Source organism: Oreochromis aureus, linkage group 19, assembly GCF_013358895.1.
Source record: "Oreochromis aureus strain Israel breed Guangdong linkage group 19, ZZ_aureus, whole genome shotgun sequence".
Taxonomy (NCBI): Eukaryota; Metazoa; Chordata; class Actinopteri; order Cichliformes; family Cichlidae; genus Oreochromis; species Oreochromis aureus.
In genome coordinates this window covers 22,357,006-22,377,416 of record NC_052960.1, presented here as the reverse complement: position 1 = coordinate 22,377,416, position 20,411 = coordinate 22,357,006, and the positions used below count along the sequence as shown (strand labels likewise).

Sequence of the window (20,411 nt, the reverse complement as noted above, 5' to 3'; positions counted from 1 at the left end):
ACACACATTCAGTTTTCACTGCCCCATAGGTAGTTTGTAGTTATCTGGTCACTGTTAGAAGCCGATGCAATGGTTCCCAGCAGATGGCGATATTGGCCTTTCTAATGTTTAACTTAAAATCACCAATTCAACCAATTTCAGCCACGTTTTGTAGATGGGTTGGAGTATGTCAAGTTCATTAAGTTCATTAATGTGTATGGGACAGTAACAGCTGACTTTTCCCATCGTGTTGACTCCTTCTGTAAAGTGGTCTAGCATGCTGTCTCCAGCCTTCTGCGGTGATGGTGACATTATTTTCAGGAGGACAGGAGAGAGGGGGTTGCGCAAAGCAATAGCGCACATAAATTAGCACCCACCCAATACACTCACTGACACCATCTTTTGTGAAGTCCCCATTTCTAATGACCTGACCCTCGTAAAAGTTATTGGCGGGGGTAGGTTACAATGGCTTTCTCAAGCTTTTGCTTTGCATACATATTCCGTGGGTGGGAGTAAAGATGATTTTATAGATTTATTTATTTATTGTTAAAGGACCCAACATTTTATTTAAAAAAAAATATATATATATATATATATATATATATATATATATATATATATATATATATATATATATATATATGTACTATGCAGTCCAGATGTCGTTATGTGGGAACACATCTGACACCCACCAAGCATCCAAAACAGGCGTTCCTTTGCTGCGTTCGCGTCCCTCTCGTAAATGTACGTAAATAGTACGTACATTTCATGCGCTCCTTGTTTCAGGGGCGCCACCGTCGGGGGCCCCACTGGTGGTGGTGGTGGTGTGTGTGTGTGGGGGGGGTCGTCTGCCAAGAGTGTCCCTGTCCCATGTCGGTATTAATTTTAATAAACGTGAGCACAAGAGAGAGGAAGTTGAGTTTGGATTTCAAAATCTTGTCTGTTTTTCATATGTATTTATTTTCAGCAATATCAAATTTAACTTTAATATTAGAAACTTAACTAGGCATATAATTCTTTTTATTTCACTCTTGTTTGCCATATTTTTCAATTAACGTATAATATTAAATAATAATAAAGCTGGAAATTCTGTGTTTGGTGTGCCACCGCAATATTTTTAGTCGCCTCCACATAACCACCACAATGAAAATATTCTGGAGGCACCCCTGTCTTGTTTGTTGTTGAATACTCGAGAGACGGACTTATATATAAGCAATTTTTTTTTTCACTTTGAGCTATCCTGCTACGTCTGTTTTGATTGTTGTTAGTGAGTTACAATTGTGAATTAGAACAACAAAGTAAACTACACCCTATAAAAACAGCAGTTATTCTGGGACATACACTGTTAATCCTTATTAAAGGTAAAATAGCAGGGGGTGTAATGCAAGACATAATTTTATCATCCTAAGCCATGCTGACTTACAATTAGTGGGGTAGCATGGACCCAGAAGCGCTATTTCCGATGGACAGTGAAAGCGGCATCAGTTCTTCGCAGTTCTTCAAAGATGCAGGGTTTAGTTGTCGGACGCAGTACGAGCTGATAACCTGCAGTTGGGATGTGTGTCTGAGCTGCATGTGCCATGTGAAGAGACTAAACTAACGGATTAACCTGCATATTTTCAGCCAGAAACCACAGAAGAAAAAAGGGTTTACTGAGGATTGTAGTCGCTGGAAGGAGAGAAGTTGGCGAATTCGGTACGTGGGCTACTTTTGATAACTTCACCAAATCTTGGCTAACTTAACGTTAGCTTTGGAAAGACACACTGCATGGTTTATTTTATTGTTCGGTGGTTGCAGAGGGTAAAATAATAAAGTAATTGTCTTTGTGAAGCACGTCTCGAGCTGACAAATACTCAGTTATTCAGTTTCAGTAAAGACAGATGACCGAAACCGCCAGAGCGTTACAAAACATCTGCATACCTATCTACTCTATATACTGTATATTATGACAGGGATGAGCTGTGTAGTTGGTTGCGTACTCATACAACGCATTCCTTATGAAGAATCTCTTTAACTTTACATGAATTGCAGTTTCTGTTTAATATAATTTCACAGGACCTGAGGTGGACACGAGTTTCAGTCAGATAAGTTCTGTTTGTCTTTGACGCAAAACCCTCTCCGTTCAGTGAACTTTGGTCAGCTGCTACAGTCTGTATTTTTTTTCTCATTACAGACATTTTCCACTTTACCACGCTTATCCTGTGAGAAAAACTAGTCCTCCCTCTGCAGCTGAATCACTTGCCATTTCCTTTTTCCTCGCATCCAATTTCCACCCCTACAGAGCGCATACTTGGCCCCAACCATCCTAATTGTTTCTTCTAATGAGCGCCCCAGTGAGACACAGGGAAGTTTTAAATGGTAGTTTAATGACTCGTCCCCACCAGCTGCTGAAGAATAAGAATGGGGCAAAAATCAATCAATTACGGCTGAAAAGTTCAATCTTCTGCCTCTTTGACCTCACTTGACCTTTCAGACAATAACGAAGCAACTTTATTCCACTTAAATGTTGCCTCAGTGCGATGAACAGCACTCCCCCTTTAAGGTGGTCCAGACAGGAAACTGCCCAAGTGTGTCTTGGATCTCAGAGTTGGCCTCTAAATCCTTCTTCCAGAGTCTCGGTATGCTGCAGCTGTGATAAAATTACCAGAGCTGCAGAATCCAAGGCTGGATTCATCTATATAGAGGTCTTATTCTTTCTTTTGAGAGTCTCAGAAATCCCCATCTTTATTATTTAGCCATTCGTTGCTCAGTTGATGCTGTTCTGAGAATTTTTTTTATAGTCCTGAATTGCCTTAGCCCCTTTTTTCCCTCTAAATTTCAGCTTGGATTAGACTGCAAGAATTAAAAGTTGTCTTTAAACAGGGACTAACAGCATTGTGTTTACTTGAAAGGGGAGACTTGAGTGCCACAAGAGATTTGGTATTCTAGACACCCAAGGGAGGTTGTCGTTGCAGTACTGACAAGCCTTCAAGAAGGCCCAATGGACCATTTGGCTTGCAAAAGAAGTGTAATGTACCTTTAAACGTGCACACTCCAGTTCTATTTGAAGACTTGTCTAATTTTACCCCTCAGTCCGGTCCTCTCCCTTCCAAACACCGCAGGACATTATGGAGGACTGCCTTCCCTCTGGTTGTCTACCGTTTATAATTTTACAGAACTTGAAGTCTTCACTTGTCATTTGCACGTTAAGATGGCAGTTTCCAGCCTCGCACGCCAGGTATGCATTCTACGGTTATAGGCCTCAGGTGGGGAAGTGAAAATTGCTCGTTCTCCTTTTCCACCACATTGGGAAACAATTATTCTCCCATTAAAGGCTATTTTGGCTAAATTGTACGCAGACCATATGGGCACAACTCTGTGGGTGTTCATTGAGATGGGTCACTTATCACCTCACTTAAGCCTCACGCTCACATATGCAACAGAGTTAAAAGTAAGAGACTGTGGGAAGGTTAGGGCAGCGTCTTTTGTAAAGGTTGCGGATTTGATTGAGACAAACAGCGACCATTGGGGTGTATTGTTTTCTCCGGTGAATGAAAAGCTGGTCTTAAAGTCTTAAAGCCTGTGTGTCAGGGGGCAAACTGCAGAAATAATGTGGGAAAGGGGGCACTCACATAAAGGCTATTTTTCAAGGGGTATTTTCTACAAGGATGGACGGGGTAAGAGAGGTTGTGCAAAATAAACAAGGCACCCATGCTGGAATAATAAAGAGTCTGTCTCGGTTACCTCATAGAATCCCGGGCCGTTCCAGGTCAGATTTTTATTCCTTCAGAGCGTAAACATCCGTCCTGCCTGATGATAAAGAAATAAAGAAAATCCACCCCACCGTGACTGAGTAAAGACATCCCGAGGGGAACTTGTCATATTTTCACTTTCCCGTGGCCTGCGTTTGGGTACACGTTTTGTTCACCGTGATGCAAAAGAGAAGTACTGCAAGAATTCTCTATTTATAGTTCCTCCTCCCATCAACTTGTTCTGCACCATGGGAAATTAATTTGTGTTGTTAATTGTCTCACAAAAGCCCAATTAAGGTCCTTTTTTTTCATTCTGAATCCGACTTGTGCGTCATCATTTGGGAGTACAACAACCTGTGCATGGAAGCTTTCTTTGGGGAGTGTTTTAAAAGCAGATGCAATCAAATAGTTGGCAGTATGATGTCATCTTCCTTGTATATGCCTGAAGAGAGAGAGAAAGTGGCACATATCCCCAAGAGGAGAAGTATCATTTTTCTCTGATTTCCTCTGTTGACATGTTCTTTAGTCTCACTTCCACATAACATCCATGAACGGTCAATGATTTAAAAAAAAAAAAAAAAAATGCTCCAGATAGATCGCTATCAGCCCCTGGGGACTTTCCTATAACATATCAAACCAGTGATGTTGATTCAAGGTACACATTTGTCTGCGTGTTTTCAGACCACGCTGATGACATTTCCTATTTATTTGCACAAGTACTGCATGTTTGCGAGCATCTGTTCCCCTTAAATGTCAGTTTGTTTTGCTTAAAGAAAGGAATTCGAGTTCTTACTGCCAATCATACGGATCACTGTAAAGCGTGCCGTTTAGAGGAACATTTCTTCAGACCAGTTTATCAGCTGGTCTAAAGAAATGATCCATTGCAGGTTTTTCTTTTAATAACTGTCAGCCTGGCTCTTGTGGCATCTGTCTTCAATTAAGGGGCAAGTTGCAAATTCCCATATGGGAGGTTCATGCTGCGGTTAGTGCAGTCATCAGCTGTGGGAACCAAATGTTCTCCATTTGTGTGAAATGACAACTAGTTCAAGCACAGGTGGTCAGTTTGGCATGAATGTTGGTCGTGTGTTTCATGTTTTCGTTAGGACTCAAAAGTTGTCCACTGTCCCTCCCTAGGAAAACAAGGATTTGGATTTGCCATATGTCAGCTAATGTAGGTAAAAGTTAATGAGTTACAGTCGATGATACTGTCCAGATGTTCTAAGATTAAGTTACAGTGTCCTGTTAGGCATCTTAAAACTTACAGTCCAAAGCCACTGTTCTACAGCTACAAGCAGCCTTTGATAAGACATTTTTAAGACCCAGACGTCTGCACTGTATCTAGGTTTGAGCCCATTATTCCCAGTCTAGCCTCTGATTGACAAAAGACAGATTAACATAGTTTTGGTCCGGTCATTTGGTAAGGTTAGCTCAGAGGTCATAGTAGGTGGGATTATCAGAGGATTTTATTAGTTCACTGGTCAGTGGGACAAGTTCAAAGCCTGTTTCTCAGCATCAGTACTGCGTTTTTGTATATTAACCCAGCACTTGAAAATCAATTGGCCGAGCTTAGTCAAAGGTCAAATTTATTGAGTTTTTGCAGCGTGTGATACCAGTTGTGCAAGGCAACACAATAGAACTGATATGTTGGTTAGATGTCAGTTTCTAATCTCAGGAATATTAAAAATAATTATATTGAGTAGTTTTACAACGTTTTATTTAAATAATCATTTTATGTTAACAATAAAAACTAGTGTTGCTTATTAATGTCAGAATGCATTTACATCTGTACTTGCTAGCTACAGTTGTCTTACCTTTGGTTGCAGTACCTACAACCACATGGTGTAAATTAATGAGATATTTTTAAGCCATGCACAAGTCTTTATCATGTACTGTGTGCATGCATTCTTGCATCTGTGTTTTCCTGCCATTGCAAAAGACATTGTGTAAAAGTGCTACCAGTGGTGTAACACTGCACAGGATATCTTTAGATAATTAAGTAAACATAACACAAAACCCACATTTAACTTTTTGAAGGAGGATTATTTTTTCTTATTACATACTTGTCCTAGTTCATTCTTGGATTCCTAAAAAATATAAGAATTATGTGTCATAATTTTTTGTTGGGGCTTTTTTGGGGGGTTCCCCAAACAGTCTTTACTCTATGCCAGCCAGTGGTTGCAGGGACCCCACAGTGTAGCAGTCATCTTAATAGATTGAGCTCGGTGACTTTTCTTTTTACATTCCTGCACATCTTAATTGGTGAACCTCCTGGCAGCGGGCTCCGTTTGGCCTCGGCTGGCTTGGCTGTCAACTCTGCACAGTGGCCAGCAGATGAACTACGAACAATGCCCATCCTAATCCCTGAAGAATTCCTATTCCTCTGATCTAGCTGGACCAAGAATGTGAAGGCCGGAGGCTCACCAGGAATCGCAGAGAGACAAGTTCTCATGCACTGTGTTAATTTGCTGTAAGGAGACTGAGAGGCAGCGATGTGAGAAACTGGCAGCACAGTGGCTCTGGAAAGGACACGGCTCATTATTAAGAACACAGCAGCCTGGCATAAGGGATAAAGGAAAAATATCTACCACCAAGGGAGAACCTGTAATCTCACTAGACAGTTATATTTGTAATAAAAGATTATTTTGATTTGATGTGTTCTGTTTACAAGAGGTCGACAATCAGACGAAAGGCGAGGTGGCTAAAATCTCTTTTTTCCATACAGCGGATGAACCGCGACTCCACACCAGTGCCTGATAAAATGGTTTGAATTGTGAATTATGCAAATGCTCCAGTGGAATCCAATAATAAAATAATGGTGCTGAAAATGAGCATAATGAGTCCACTTTAAGGATGTAGAATCAATACTCGTATCACTCGAATCCTGTAGCGTTAACTTAGTTGTGGCGAGCTGTCTTATGTCCATGTTCAGTGGTTTCTTACACCATTTAGCATGAGCTCCTGTTCCTCTGCATACCAAAACCTTTACTGCCACTTTGCATTATCCAGGGGCTAACATGAGCCAACACAGAGCTGTAAGCAGGGAATGGAAAATTTCTGTGTTTTATGCAGTAATACCTCAGTAAGCTATGTCTAGTCAGAAAGAAGAGCCACATGAGACAAGAATGACTCTGTAAAGAAACAAAGCATTTTTCTCAATTACAGCTCAGTCCAGTGAATCTAATTAATATTACCCTTACCCTTAATATTACGCTGTATGTCTTGCTGTGAAATGCCTCCATTCTCTTTTGACCCTTCATATTTTCTCTTGTATGCAGCAGAGGCCCGCGTGCCATGCCAGAGGGGACCCATTCTGCTCTCCACCAGGGCCCAATGGGGGAAGGTAAACATACATATTTTATATGACCTAAACGCTGGTGATTGCTGTCTATAAACTGACTAGTTTCATGATATAGGGTTTTAATATGTAGGTTTATTCCTGCTGGTATATCTGGTTACCCAGGACACTGTGCTAACATAACACAGCAGTACAGCAGAGGTGAATGTAAAATGCTGGAAATAGAAGAATAGAGGAAATGTAGAGGCTCTGAGAGGCACAGCTGAGAGAGCAATGAACTCTCCTCCTACACTCCTGGCTGGTAGAGAGCCTCTTTGTGTGGATGTGGATCTTGGCCAACCCCCTTCATACAGCTGAAACCCCTGAACACTTGCACATCAAACCCGAATGTGTCTCAGGCAGCCAAGATGGGTAGTCTAGCCAGTAGTGCTGACCTTATATACTGGGGACCACTCAAATTACATATTATTTTAGTGTTCATTATCTTTAGTCACAGAGCCACAACATAGACATAGGGCCTCTTTGTATCTGTCTGCCTGCTCTGTCCTTCAGTCCTCCACCACCCCCACACCTCTCCTCTCTCCTCTACTGAACACATTTGGTGCTGGATTTTCACTGTTGCTGAAGACTACCAATGTATAAATGGTGGCCTTTTCCCCCCCTACGCCTATTCCACTGATTCAGCTTTGGTGAAAAGGAGACGTGTGCCACCCTCAATGAAAATATGTGTCTGTTTCCTCAAAATGTCACTCTGCACCAAGTAAATGTCCTCACATTTTTTTTATTTTTTTTTTTATAGCCCGTGTGACTCGTACATAATCATCCTGGCAGTAAAGCCCACTTGCGGTTAAATCCTTTTCAGCTTGAGTTAAAGTGTGACTGACCTGCCCCCCTGCTGTGTGGATGGATGGATGGTGATTAAGGGGCAGGGCAGCTGGTAATGTGCCCTCTGTGGAAGGTGATGATTGGATGCGGTTAACAGGCTGGAGGAATGCATGTGGCGAAAGGAAGACCTGTCTCTTCAAGGTAAACAATAAAAAGGCTGTGGTTACAGTCCAGCTCTGGTGTCTCTGAAAGGTCAGAGGATTTTTGGAGTGAAAAGAGGGCGTTTTTATTGTCACTTGGAGGTTTTGGATAGGGGCCATGTCATATTACACATAATAAGGATCAACCAAGGTGCTTTTTTTTTTTTCTCCCCCAGACAAATTTAAGGATGTAGGGTAACTTTTGTAGTGCCCCTAATAATTTTTGTAAGAATGTACCTTTCATTACTGCGTTAGAATGTGAAAATGCACAGTTGCAACCCTTGTAGCCCGAGGACAGGTGTAATCCATATATTCTGACGTTTCAAAAAAAGGAAAATGTGTGTCTAATCTCCGACAAGGTTCATCCAGGCATTAACAGGCCTGAGGCTGCATGAAATGACTCTCTCAAAGATAAGGGTTCCCCGTGACCTACTTAACCCCAAGCAGGAATGTAGCTGCGTGTGCAGAATGTACAGCTTTAAAGGGGTTCTAGGGGGACGGATGGATCATCTCCATTCACTGCAGCTTTTCCAGACCAGTGGGCATAGGGTTGTGGACATAGATAGATGATGGCAGGGATGGCTACATCTCTGAGTGGGCTTGTTAATGGAGCTCCTGGACTGGAACTCTTTCTCTACCTAATTGTCTGTAGCGGAAATCACATGGAGTCTCAGGTGAGCCTGCCACAACTCCTGTTCTGCATCGATTTGAACTCAGACTGAAATCCCAGACAGCTCCTCGTCCTGTATGTCAGCACAATTCTTGCATACATCTGTGCAAATCAATTATACACAATACAAACTAATTTATAGAGAATTGTTTGTTTGGTTTTTTGCTCTTTACAAGACTTTCTTTCAGAATGAATTATTTTACATCCTCTCACAATGGCATTCCTTCTATAGAGCTCTTCCAGTGGATTACCCACATTAGCTACAGGCTGTTTCCAGTTAGATGGCCTCTATGAATCTCATTTGAATCTATAAAACCCTGCATCAACTTCCTTTTAGCACTTTACAGTCAGTTGACAATCTAAAGGCCATTTTATATATAATATTCTAATCACCCTGCAGACATCGAGCTATACTGTAATGTTATTGTGAAAGACTGTTTGTGTAATAAATGTAGTGAAGGATTTTTTTTTTAACTCTTTAAGCATGAGAAAACCTTTGCTTGTGTCGTATTTAGTGATCTACACGAAGACAGAGAACTTGGTGTCATAACAAGATTCTTTATTTGAGTGCAAAGTAACACAACTTTACTGGGGCCTAAATGCCAAGAAAAAACACCATCACACCCTTTATAACACTGCATGTGATAAACGGCTTCATGTGAAGTAAATGAACGGTTCCCCTCTGACCTCTCGTCTCCACGCCGCACACAGCTGTGCTGACACAAGCCCGCGTGGACTCGGCAGAGAGGCGCTAACAGGACAGCAGTTTGGCTGTAGATTGTCAAATTGGTGGTAAAGTTTACAATGGGCTCACACCTCAGGGGCCCAGAAGTGTGTGTCGTCCAGAGGAAATGATTTGAATGGATCCAGAGCTTGGTGCGTGTGTGTGCCTAAAGAGGTCTTGGAGGTGGGGGGGCTTGTTGATGGAGGAGTTTCTTAAGTGGATCATCACATGCCTATGCACTGAGGTCAGCTGGCACTGCTGGATCCTTTAGGAGCCTGCGTCCAGCACAGAGGAGTTTTAGAAGATTACATTTAAGGTTGTTTTGTTTTGTTTTTCTGAGAGGAGGTTTTGTCCTTTTTCACTCTTTAAGACATCTCCATTGCTGAAATGTCACTTTAATTCTGATAAAGTCATAGTGCTTCATCCTGTCCTCTTTTTACTCTTATATGCTATCATATTGAATTAGGACTAATACTTTCTTTTCATATAGCTTTCTTAAAGACTAGCTTTTCAGTAGGTGCCCCTTTTAACATCCACACACTTGTAACTTTTTAGGAAGTTATTTTTTTTGGGGGGGGGGGGCAAAATAATACAGATGTATCTTAATGTTTGATGTTACAGACAGTAAATGGGAGACTTTTAGTTTCACTTTTGAACACCAGAATTCCCCCCTAAAACTCCTCAGTACAACAGTTTGACCTTGGCTGCCAGTGAGGAATGCAGGTTCAGCTTGTGTATGTGTATTCGGCCTATGTTGTTCACTACGGTTTATTTACCGACCTTCAGGCTAATTATTAACGCAACATTAAAAGTTCCATGTGAGGTGGTGTTAATCAAACCATATGAAGGACTGTTTACAGCAGAAAACCTTTGACGTGACCTTTTTTTATTTTTTCTGTCAGGGAATACGAAATCAAACCAGGCCATTGGTTTCGGTGTCTAATCACCTCTGTTCTGACTCATGCTGTTTGATAATGGTCTGTGAAGACTCCAGGCCTAATCCTCTGAGGCACCCTCACATCCTCCTGTGGGGCAGCCATTCACCGGGGCCAGGTGGGGAGGAGTTTTTCCCAAGGAAGTCGGTGTAAGACTCCCTCCCTGTCTCCCAGCTGCCACTGGGGGAGGACTTCATTGCCAGAGGTTGTGAAGGGGTGTTGGACGAGGAAGCTCGGAGTGGATCTTGAGTGGCGGAAGGGTTTTATTGAGATGTAGGGAGAAGCAAGATTTCCTCTTATCTCCTGAGAGAAACACGGCCACACACTGTTCTCGTGGCTCTGAAGAATCAGTTAGCAGATTAGCAATAGTCTCTAGAGCTGAGGCCTCCACTATGGAAAAAGGATTTGTAGTTGGTGAGGCAACCTGTTTTTAACTAGGGCTTTTTACCAGGATACAATGCCATGGTAATTTAGACTATAAACCTAACCTGGTCTGAAGGAGATTATGGTGTTTTTGTCAGCTTCTGTCTTTTGTTTCAGCTTTTTTTTTTGTGCAGGCTTTAGTCTTACTTTTAGACAGTAATATTGATGTGTTTAGCTTTGATTTTTAGGTAGATTATCACTTTATGGCAACTTTGTTTTTCCGCTGTTTTTATTGCATAGCAACGAGAACAAGAAAGAAGGAGTTGATGTAAAAGTATGCTTAGCTTCACTTCCTCTGCATATCCTACATACATTTTAGTGCCTCTCACAAACCCTAAGTATTAAAGGCATCTTTAAGCAGTATCAATCTCCAATAATCTATTAATAGTAAATAGTAATCTAATGATTTATAGTTTTCTGACAGTTAAAGTAAAACAGACTCATTGCTGCTACAGTACATGGGCCAGTTGTGCTCATGGGTGCAGTTTCCTGCTTTATTCACACTTCAGACAAGTTGAAACTTATATAGACTGTGTACAATGAAATTGGCTGCTTCTGATATGACTGAGTTACAAACTTGTTTTCTTTCCTTTTAGTTAAGAATGATCTAGATAATTATTCAAGTAATAATACCTAAATCTCTAAAGCAATAAGAACATTGATTAGGGTGAGTGCAACCAGATTATGGGGGGGGGGGGGGAAAGGTTTTTATGTTTTCTTTATGGTATATACATGAATACAAACTGCTGATTGTGTTCTTTGCTTGAGAGTGAATTCATTAATGAGCCCATTAGGAACTCTGCTTTTCCTAGCATGTTATAACTTGGCAAATGAAAGTGACAATAAAAACATAGTTACTGCATTGCTTTAAACAGCCAGGTTCTTTATAAATGACTGAAACAAACCCTTTATTCAACAAGTTAAATTTCACTTACTTGTGTCTCAGGTTACCATCACTTAATTGTCCTAAGTTGTCAGAAGTAATGTTAACGACTGCGAGACAGAGGCTGGTACCCAAGAAACAGAGTTATTCACAGGACGGCAGCTTTATCACCATCACTCATCCAGTTCCTGATAAGGCTATAGGAATAGCACAGGGTGACTTTACAGGTGATTCATTGTCTGCTGTGTTCAATTTATTGTCATTTAATACATGAGTCATTATGAATCAGGCAGGAGCGTCCAAGCGAAGTTTGCTAATAGAGCAGGCAGGGACTCGCTTTTTCTTTTGGATGGTTATCCACAGTGCTTTTCTAATCCCAGTAAAGGTACTCATGCAAATGACAGTTTCCACAGAAAGGAAATATTTAGAGGAGCTGAGGTGTCTCATAGTGTTCCATGTGTGTGTAGTATTTTATCAATTTTGAAATGGTAAAAGAAAGATGCTTTTCTAATGCTAAGTGCTTCTTTTTGCTTTCAAATAAGCATTTGCATGTGGAACACAAATACAGGCTGTGTTCCTGTTTCTTTTCTCCTGATTTGCTTAGAAAACAAAAGGCCACAAGTCAGAGTGGGTAGCGCAGGAGGAACTTTAGCACAAACTCTTTATTTTCAGGGACACATTAACAACGCTAGCTACACTTGGGGGATTCTTTTAACTTCAGCTAAAGTAGTCATACAGGTGTGTCTCTTTGGGAGACATCTATTCTTTAATCACAAGACACGTACTCATTTATCATACTGATTGTCATCATAGGAGTTGTAGGGACTGAAGAGGAGATAGGAAATGTTGATTTAGAAAAATTGGACTTTGCTCTGTGGCTCTTACTGGCTTCAACACTTCTATCTATACGGTAAGCATTCAGATATTTGAATTTTTAAAAAAGGGTCTTGAATTTGGCTGTATAAGCATTTGTCAAACACAATTAAGCTAGGTTACAAATAATTGTCGACTTCTTGCTGCTTGTAATATTTTCCATGGTGCAGTTTGTAACCTGCTCTGTAATCTTCTTCAGACTTTGGCTGACATTGTTTTTCTTTTGCTGGTTTCCTCATATTTCAAGTCAAGCAGACGTTGCATTGTGCAATGCAACCTTTACAAAGAGTTTGGTTCTTCCTGTGTTGTTGAGTCCAGACAGATTACAGATATGCCGAGTACATGGACGGTAGTTTTAGATGTCCCAGAAATAAAAACCAGAGCTTTTCTTGGCTAGAATTTGCATGGGTATCTGAAGCTGGTTTGCATGAACTGATGGATAAATGTGAGTCTCATCATCACTGGGTTATGTAACTATTAACTTACGTCATTGTGGCATGCTGTGGCTTATGTTACCAGAGAAGGTGATAATATTTACCTGGGAAAAAAAATGTACTGAGATATGCCCGATCATGTCTGCAGAGCTTATTGCAAGAGCATCTTACCAACAGTAACATCTGTACTTTGTATGTGTCTTTGACCGAGACTGGTAAATGTTTTATACAAGTATATATGGAGGGACTCATTGTTCCCTATACAGTAGCAGCTTCTGACAGATGAAGCTTGAGACTGAGGCGATCTTGTCTATGACCTTTTAGAAAGTTAATAACCAGATGCAGGGGTTTTCATTTCAGTGTTTCCCTTCAACTCTTGCATCATCCTATTAGGGACTGCATGTCACTCATATCATCATAATGTCAGAGGCAGATGAGTTTTATGAACTGTGCATTTGTTAACTGTCTGATAAGCTTGGGCTGAAATGGAAACAAACAGACTTCTTTAGTTCTCGACTGATTAGTCACAGAGCGCCTCTGTAAGCAAATGCTGCGTCTCTTTTCAGTAATGACGGAGACTGAAAATATACCAGTAAGTTTGAGGAATGATCGTCTTCAGATATACATCTCATTATATGAGCTGCAGCTTTTTAAATTTAAGGAATACCTCCCGTGTTACAGATTGTATTAAGACACAGTTGAACTGCATTCAGTTGTCCACGGCAGAGGATTCAAAGAGGCAGGAGTTAAAAAGGGAAGTCATGCTTGTAGCGTTAAAACACCTTTGTCTGTAAACGTTAACCTCAGCTTAACAGGCAAGAAGCTGGAATTTAAAGAATTACAATGAGAGGGTTAGCTTTTTTCCATTTTAGGCTACAAGAGTCTGACCTATTTTAATCCATTAAGAATTCCACAGTCTCTACTCTTTGGCTTGTTGAGGTTAAGAGACTTTTTGAAATGTGGTCCAAATACTACACTATCTCAAACTCTAGCCTTGACTTGGTTAATGTTTATCTCAGTAAGGCGCTAGCTGTATTGATGCTCAGCTGAAACAAAGGAGAGTGTTGTGCTGTAGCTGAGGTAGAACACTTTGTGAAACTGTGGCGTGTGAATGGCAAAATTACACTTGTGGCTTGGCTACAATAATTTTTTTTTTTTTTCTGGACCATACACTTAAGCTCCCTTATACTTAACATTCCCCACCAGCATTCTGTATAATCTGTGGTTTAACAGGTCTGTCCACTGAGCTGTTTAAAATGAAGAGACAGGAAATGAAGAATGTAAATGAATGCAAATATGCTAATTATACATTATAAGTAGACGGGGTTTCAAGTTTGTAATGTATGGCTAAAAAGGAAAGTTGACCTCGGCTTGCATGCATCACCTATGTTAAAAATGGATGCAACCCTTTGACCTGCTCCTTATTTACACTCGGTACTTCTGGAGTGTAAATAAGATATTATTAAACTTTCCACTTTAATATACAGTATATTATTACCTCTATCAAGAAAACTGGTTCTGTCTTTCTTAACAGGATCGAATGTATTCTCGTAAAGGTTTTATCAGAAATGGAGCTTGGCCCACCTTAGAGATCCACATTTACTGCATTTTCCAGACATTTCCTCCGAATGTTTAAAACTTGTACTTAAAAATCGAGTTGGCATGCAAAAATGTCATCCATGACTACCATAGCTAGTTAACAGTCTTTTAGAAAACATCTATTTAAACTCTGTTGTGGTGGTTGCTTTTTAATGACTTTTCCCTGCAGGTGTTGCCAAAATATCACTGACATTTGGGCCTGAACCAAATACTCATCTAAAACACTGCACAGTATGGATGCTTTGATCTGTTTGCAGTACATTTGTAATATTGTTTCTTTAATTGAAATCTTGTGTATTTATTCTTAAAAAGGCTTAATTTAAATGGCAGACACTTGTAAAGCGCTCCACATCTGACAACAGAGTGCCACAGTAATGGGAACGGCTTTGCCACTGTGGCTACGGATCCCTCAGAGATTAGTAATAAATATTTGCACATGCTGAAGAGACTATGTGGCACCAAGCAAGAGCAGACACTCTTCTTTTACACTGTCTGCATGATGGTTTTTCTTATTACTTAGGATATATAGAGGGAGAGATGATGTAAATGGAAATGTTACAGAGGATGCAGACTACACTGGCTTGGCTTTTGTCATCTTTGTGACAGGCTGACTGGAAACATTTTGCACTGGGTCACACAGGAGTACACATTGGGCTTATCTTAGATCAGCAGGACATTTACATTCCTATGCTCAGCCTCTTTCAGCATAGGTGGTGTTTGGTCCTCCAGTTTTAACCTAAAACATGTGGTAAGTGGTATCACCTACTGATAGTTCCTGCTTGTACAATCTCTGAAGTGGTCAATCAAAGCTGAGCTCCTGATCTCAAGTGTGCATGCTCCAATCTGCAGATAAGTCCAGAGTATTCTTACAATGCCGCTGTTTACCTTATAATGCAGTTTACTCATGCATGTCTTGTTTTGTCACTGTGGTTGTGCAAAAGTAGGTGAGGGACTTGGGTTTTAGCCTATCTGTAGTTCACATTGTGTGGTTCCTCTTCCTCCTTTTAACTTGGCAGTGTTTGCAGCCTGCTACAGAGCGGCTTTATTATAGAGGGATATTGGGTGGGAGGAAGAAATGGAAAGAGGAAGGGAGTTTCACATGCCTCACAGAGCAAGGCTCAAAACCAAAAGTACCGACAGAAGCGGCAAAGGAAGCAGATGCCTAATTCATAGCAGTGTATTGAGTGTAATAGCTCACCACTACACTCCCCTTACACCATCAGCCCTGTGATTTGTCACAGAGCGTAAACAGAGCTTTCTCTAGCGGTCACCTCGTGCTTGCCAGCCCATCTGTTTCTCCCAGTGAGGTTTTGCATGGGAACGGTGTCAGTGGGAAGGCTTGGTGCGGATTGTAGATGTAGTATGAACAACATGAGCTCACTACTGAGTCATGGAAAGTTTCAAGATGCAAAAGAGGCGCGTCTGTGTGTGTCTGAATAAACCAAAGGTAGCTTGACTTTTCAAGTGAAACCCATCCAGCTGCACATCACTTCATAAATCACTAGCTTTATGTTCTTCCCATGCTCTGAGATGAAATGTTTGACTTGCTTAATATTATTTCTTCCAAACAGAACTGTAAAAGGTTTCATGTTCTGTGCTGGGAAATAAGTGAAGTCAGGAAAGGTGAATCAGCATGGTTGCAACATATTTTTGTTTCTAAAACCTTGGGATTATCCTGGATCTGTTGTTGCACATCTAATGATGGAAATATGTAAGTTGAAACTTGTCAGCACTCATGTAGAACAGAAAGAAATAGTGCTTTTCAAGCTCGTGACATAAGTGACCTTTTTTGGGTGGGTTGTATCGGCACCAATTTATGCTCTCCATCCACACGCAATATGACCCAAGACATTAATTACCACTTGATGATTTGCTCAAAGTTGGTTCGTGCCTCCATAGATTTCCATTTATTGGACTGGAGTTGAACTGCTTGACAAAGCTGTGTTTCTTTAGCTTGGCAAACTGTTTTGACCTCTTTACTCTCTAAATATTTAAGGAAATGGAGTTCTCTGCACAGTGGCCATTCTCACCCCGCTATGATTTCATATGTTTAGGAAACGTTTGTGAGGAAAATTCCCCATCTGGCCAGGAAGAATGTGAAACTGAATATGGATTCCAGTTCTCTTAAATTCAGTCATGGCTCTATAAAGACGCATAAACAAAGCTCCTGGTCCCCCCCCCCCCCTTTTTTTTTTCTCATGAGTTTTCCCCTCTCCGTTTTTCCAAAGTTTAGTCTTCAATAGTCAGGAGAGCGAGGAAATGGCTGGGCTTTTCATATAATATGTGGCATTGTAATTGGGCTGTGTCAGTAATGATCTGAGTGAGGCCTTTTACTGTAAGCCACTCCTCTGTCTTAGTCTGGGAGTGGAAACAGAGTTATGTATTGATTCTTGGATAGTAGTCTGTTCAGTGTTACTTAAACATTCATTGATTTACTTTTATCTAACATTGTCCAAAAATGGGACTCATGCAGTTGGATCCTTCTTTATTCACTTCCTTTATGATGATCTGTTTTGTGACATATTGTCTAAGATAATTGTCATGAATGTCTGTTACTGAAACAGCGTTTTTATGGCTTAGAAAGCTGCATGTATGAGAAGGCGAAATATAACGACTAATGAGGAATATCGATGTTGTACATGTCATTAGTAGTTGCATTGAATCCCTATAAGGGCTATCACTGTTTTTATTTCCCTTTTTGCCCTGGTGTGTCTGCATAGCTCTGCAATAATGAGCTAAATTCAAGCTAATGCATACTAAAGACCAGTTACTTGTTACTGAACTGCAGAAAAGAGAAGCAGAAGGCTTGGTTCTGTAGATTGATTATAATCAATCAAAATAAGAAAACAGTGCACGCCTACAATGGAAGAATGCCATCTATTGCAGTAGCATTGCGGGGAAGCCAGATACACTTACAGTGTATTGAGATATGTTTATGGAGGCATTGTTCTTGTGCTAATAATTACTCTGCATTTACACTGCACTGCTGGGCAGACTTACCATAGTGGTTTAACATAGTTGTGGCTATATCATAGATTTAACTGTATTATAGCTTGAGCTTTAAGACAAGCAGGAGCCAGCAGTAAACAGTTGGTTACAGAGCAGCTTCCATGTATCTAAATGCATGACAATGTTAGAATCCTACCAATAAAGGTAAAAAGTTGCACATTAGAATATTCTAATGTCCTTAACCAAAACAGTAATAATCTAGCATACATTATAGATGAAGATCCTTTTAATTTTTGTCTGCTTTTTGCTAAAAGTTTTACTTTTTTAAATTTCTCAAAACCTCACCTAATTTATGTCAATGTTTCTCTCACCTGTTCCAGAATCTCCTCAGTTGTCCTCACCCCTCTCCAACAGTGACCATGTCCAGGGAGGCCTCGATTTGGGTCCATACTATTGCGGCCAGGTATGCATGGAGCCACTGGATGGAGAGGGTGAACGTCCAGTGAGCCTGGTGTCCTCCCTGTCCTCTGGTTCATCCCGTGATAGTCACAGTCTTTTCGGGAGCACAGCAGTCCTTCCTTCCTCCACCACACCGCCTATTCCAAGTGAAGAGGACATAGATTTGGAGCTGAGCCCAGCTGAAGGCACCAGAGAGCAGGCTGGGAACCAGAGTCCCACCCTTTCAGGTTCTAGACATCGCTGGCAGGAACAGCTGGAGCCCAGGTTGATCAACCGCCAGTGGAATAACAACAACGGCACAGCCAACAGGAAAGCGACTGGTGAAATACTTCACATCCCCTGTTCGCCTGTCGTCGCGGATGCCATGGCGCCCAACCCAAAGCTGACCTATGTGGACCGGGTTGTCATGGAGATCATGGAGACAGAGCGCATGTACGTCAAGGATCTGCGCAGCATTGTAGAGGTGAGTGGATGTCAGGGTTTTTCCCCTTTAGCCAAGTATTCAGATTGAGCCAACAATTTTAAATTATAGCCACTAAATCATCTGAACTTAAAGCTCATATTTGATTTGGATTAACATGCAGCTATGACCTCATGTCTGCGTCACCTTTTAGTGGCGATTTGATGAATTTGAGCAGCCAGGAACCAAAACACGGACAACTGAGTCAGTGGCTGTTGAAAGTAAATAATGCCTACTGTGTTCCCTACAAATAGGTCTGGTACTTGAACAGGATCCATTCTGATTTTCCTCTTTTCCAAACAAATCAGCCAGTTGACAAAAAATGTGCCAGACATCTGGCGGCTGACTGCTTTGTTTAGAGATTTCTAGTTCATAGAAAGGAGGACGTTAAACAGTTCATGGTCGAGTTTTAGTGTTTTGTATAAACTATTCTGTATATTTACAGTGCAGTGAAGGCTTACAGCTTACAGCCTGGGATTATGTAGTGTGCTCATATGTGGAGTCAGAATGGGAAACAGTGCAGGTCTTTCGTGGCAGCAGGAATCTTGGGCTCTGTGATCTTGGTTAAAGATAGTGGAAACCTCATCTGAAAGATGTGAAGCGTGGAAAATGAGCCAGGGATGATTTTACCACTCAGCAGGCCACTTACTTCTTATCACTCTTTCTACCTTTGTAGTCTGGAAACAGCTTCCAGACAGAAATCTCCCCAGTTCTCAGTTTGTCCTGGGTGGAAAAAAACCACAAAAACCAGGAGCAGTGTGTTACTGTGTCACTGCACGGACTCTAATGCCTTTAACAGGTGAGCCTTTTCTGACACTGAATGGCAGTAAAACAGTTAGCGCCTCCTCACTTTGCTCCAGACTGTGTCTGGCGTCTTGCATTTAGTGTGGGAGGGAGTGCTGCCCCTGCTGTAGCTTAAATAATGACGTGCTCTTGACAAACACTTCCAGGACCTTAAACTCTTTCAGTTGACAGGAGCAGAGCCAGTGAGACAGACTCTGCTGCAAGATCTAGCCTAGTCTGAAGTGTCAGGCCTCCCCAGCCAACACAAATATCTCTATCTTTGCACCAACAGAAGAAATAACACACATGTGAAAAGAGATGTTGGGCTATAGCGTGGGAAAATAGTCATTCCATGATTACAGTATTGCTTAACTTGCTTTTTTTAATCCTATTCTTACTCAAAGCCTTGGATTCGACAGGCCCATAACACTTCTTTTGGCATTGTTTGATTTCATGCTAAATCAAAGCTCTTGCCTCATCCTGACACGCAGCTGTTACGCATGTACATCCTTGCTTTTTATCTTGCCATTTATCTCTCTGACTCTTAAAGCCATCACTCTACTGTCCTTCCATGAGATCATTTTTAGAACAGCTGTTTGACCCCCGGCTGGTTTCGCATGCCCAAATATATTCCCAACACTTGTCCAGAACACACCCAGAAAGATCTTTCAGCATTTTATTCGTAAATGTGAAAATTTGCGATTCAAACAATGAGTGTTGCAATTACATGCAGGCCTACCTGTTGTATTAGGGAGAAAAAGCAGCTTCTAGCACTATAAGCTACAGACGGGATTCACTAAATTAAATCTCACGGCACTCTGTCGGCTCAGAGTGAGCATTGATATTGCAGCACAGGAATTCTCCATCAATGGTGTGCAGCAGTTCATTCAGTAGTGTGATGTGATGACTGTTCTCCTAATCTGGGCCGTCCAGCAAGCCTGCTAAGTATGCCTGTATTTACACCACATCATCAGGGAGGCTTTGCTGTGTGCGCACAAGCTGTTTACTGGTATGCTCCGTATTTAGTAAATGCTTATATCTGTGTTTGACTATCGTTATTTCTCCCCTTTGCTTGTTTCGAGTTGTTTTCTTTCCACGCGAGTGTGTAATTGACAGAAAAAGAGGGTCATCCAGATGTTGGCATGTTTGGCTTGAGTACTTTTTGATATTTTTAACTAGTTTGAATACT

General features: G+C 41.1%; 1 protein-coding gene across 5 annotated transcripts in view; it reads left to right on the top strand.

Annotated features, from left to right (window-relative positions):
* The first annotated feature begins 1,461 nt into the window (after window positions 1-1,461).
* The window catches only part of LOC116322326 (pleckstrin homology domain-containing family G member 3), a 32,680-nt gene continuing 13,730 nt past the window's right edge, over window positions 1,462-20,411 (top strand). For 3 of the 5 annotated variants that reach the window (XM_039603088.1, XM_031742360.2, XM_039603085.1), the window contains exons 1-3: window positions 1,462-1,674; window positions 6,986-7,050; window positions 17,901-18,442. In XM_039603088.1, coding sequence (XP_039459022.1) covers window positions 7,002-7,050; window positions 17,901-18,442 — 591 coding nt within the window. In that variant the 5' untranslated portion in view covers window positions 1,462-1,674; window positions 6,986-7,001. Of the gene's footprint in view, window positions 1,675-6,985; window positions 7,051-7,839; window positions 8,032-17,900; window positions 18,443-20,411 lie in introns of those variants that run through there. The other 2 variants (XM_039603086.1, XM_039603087.1) reach the window with 2 other exon arrangements.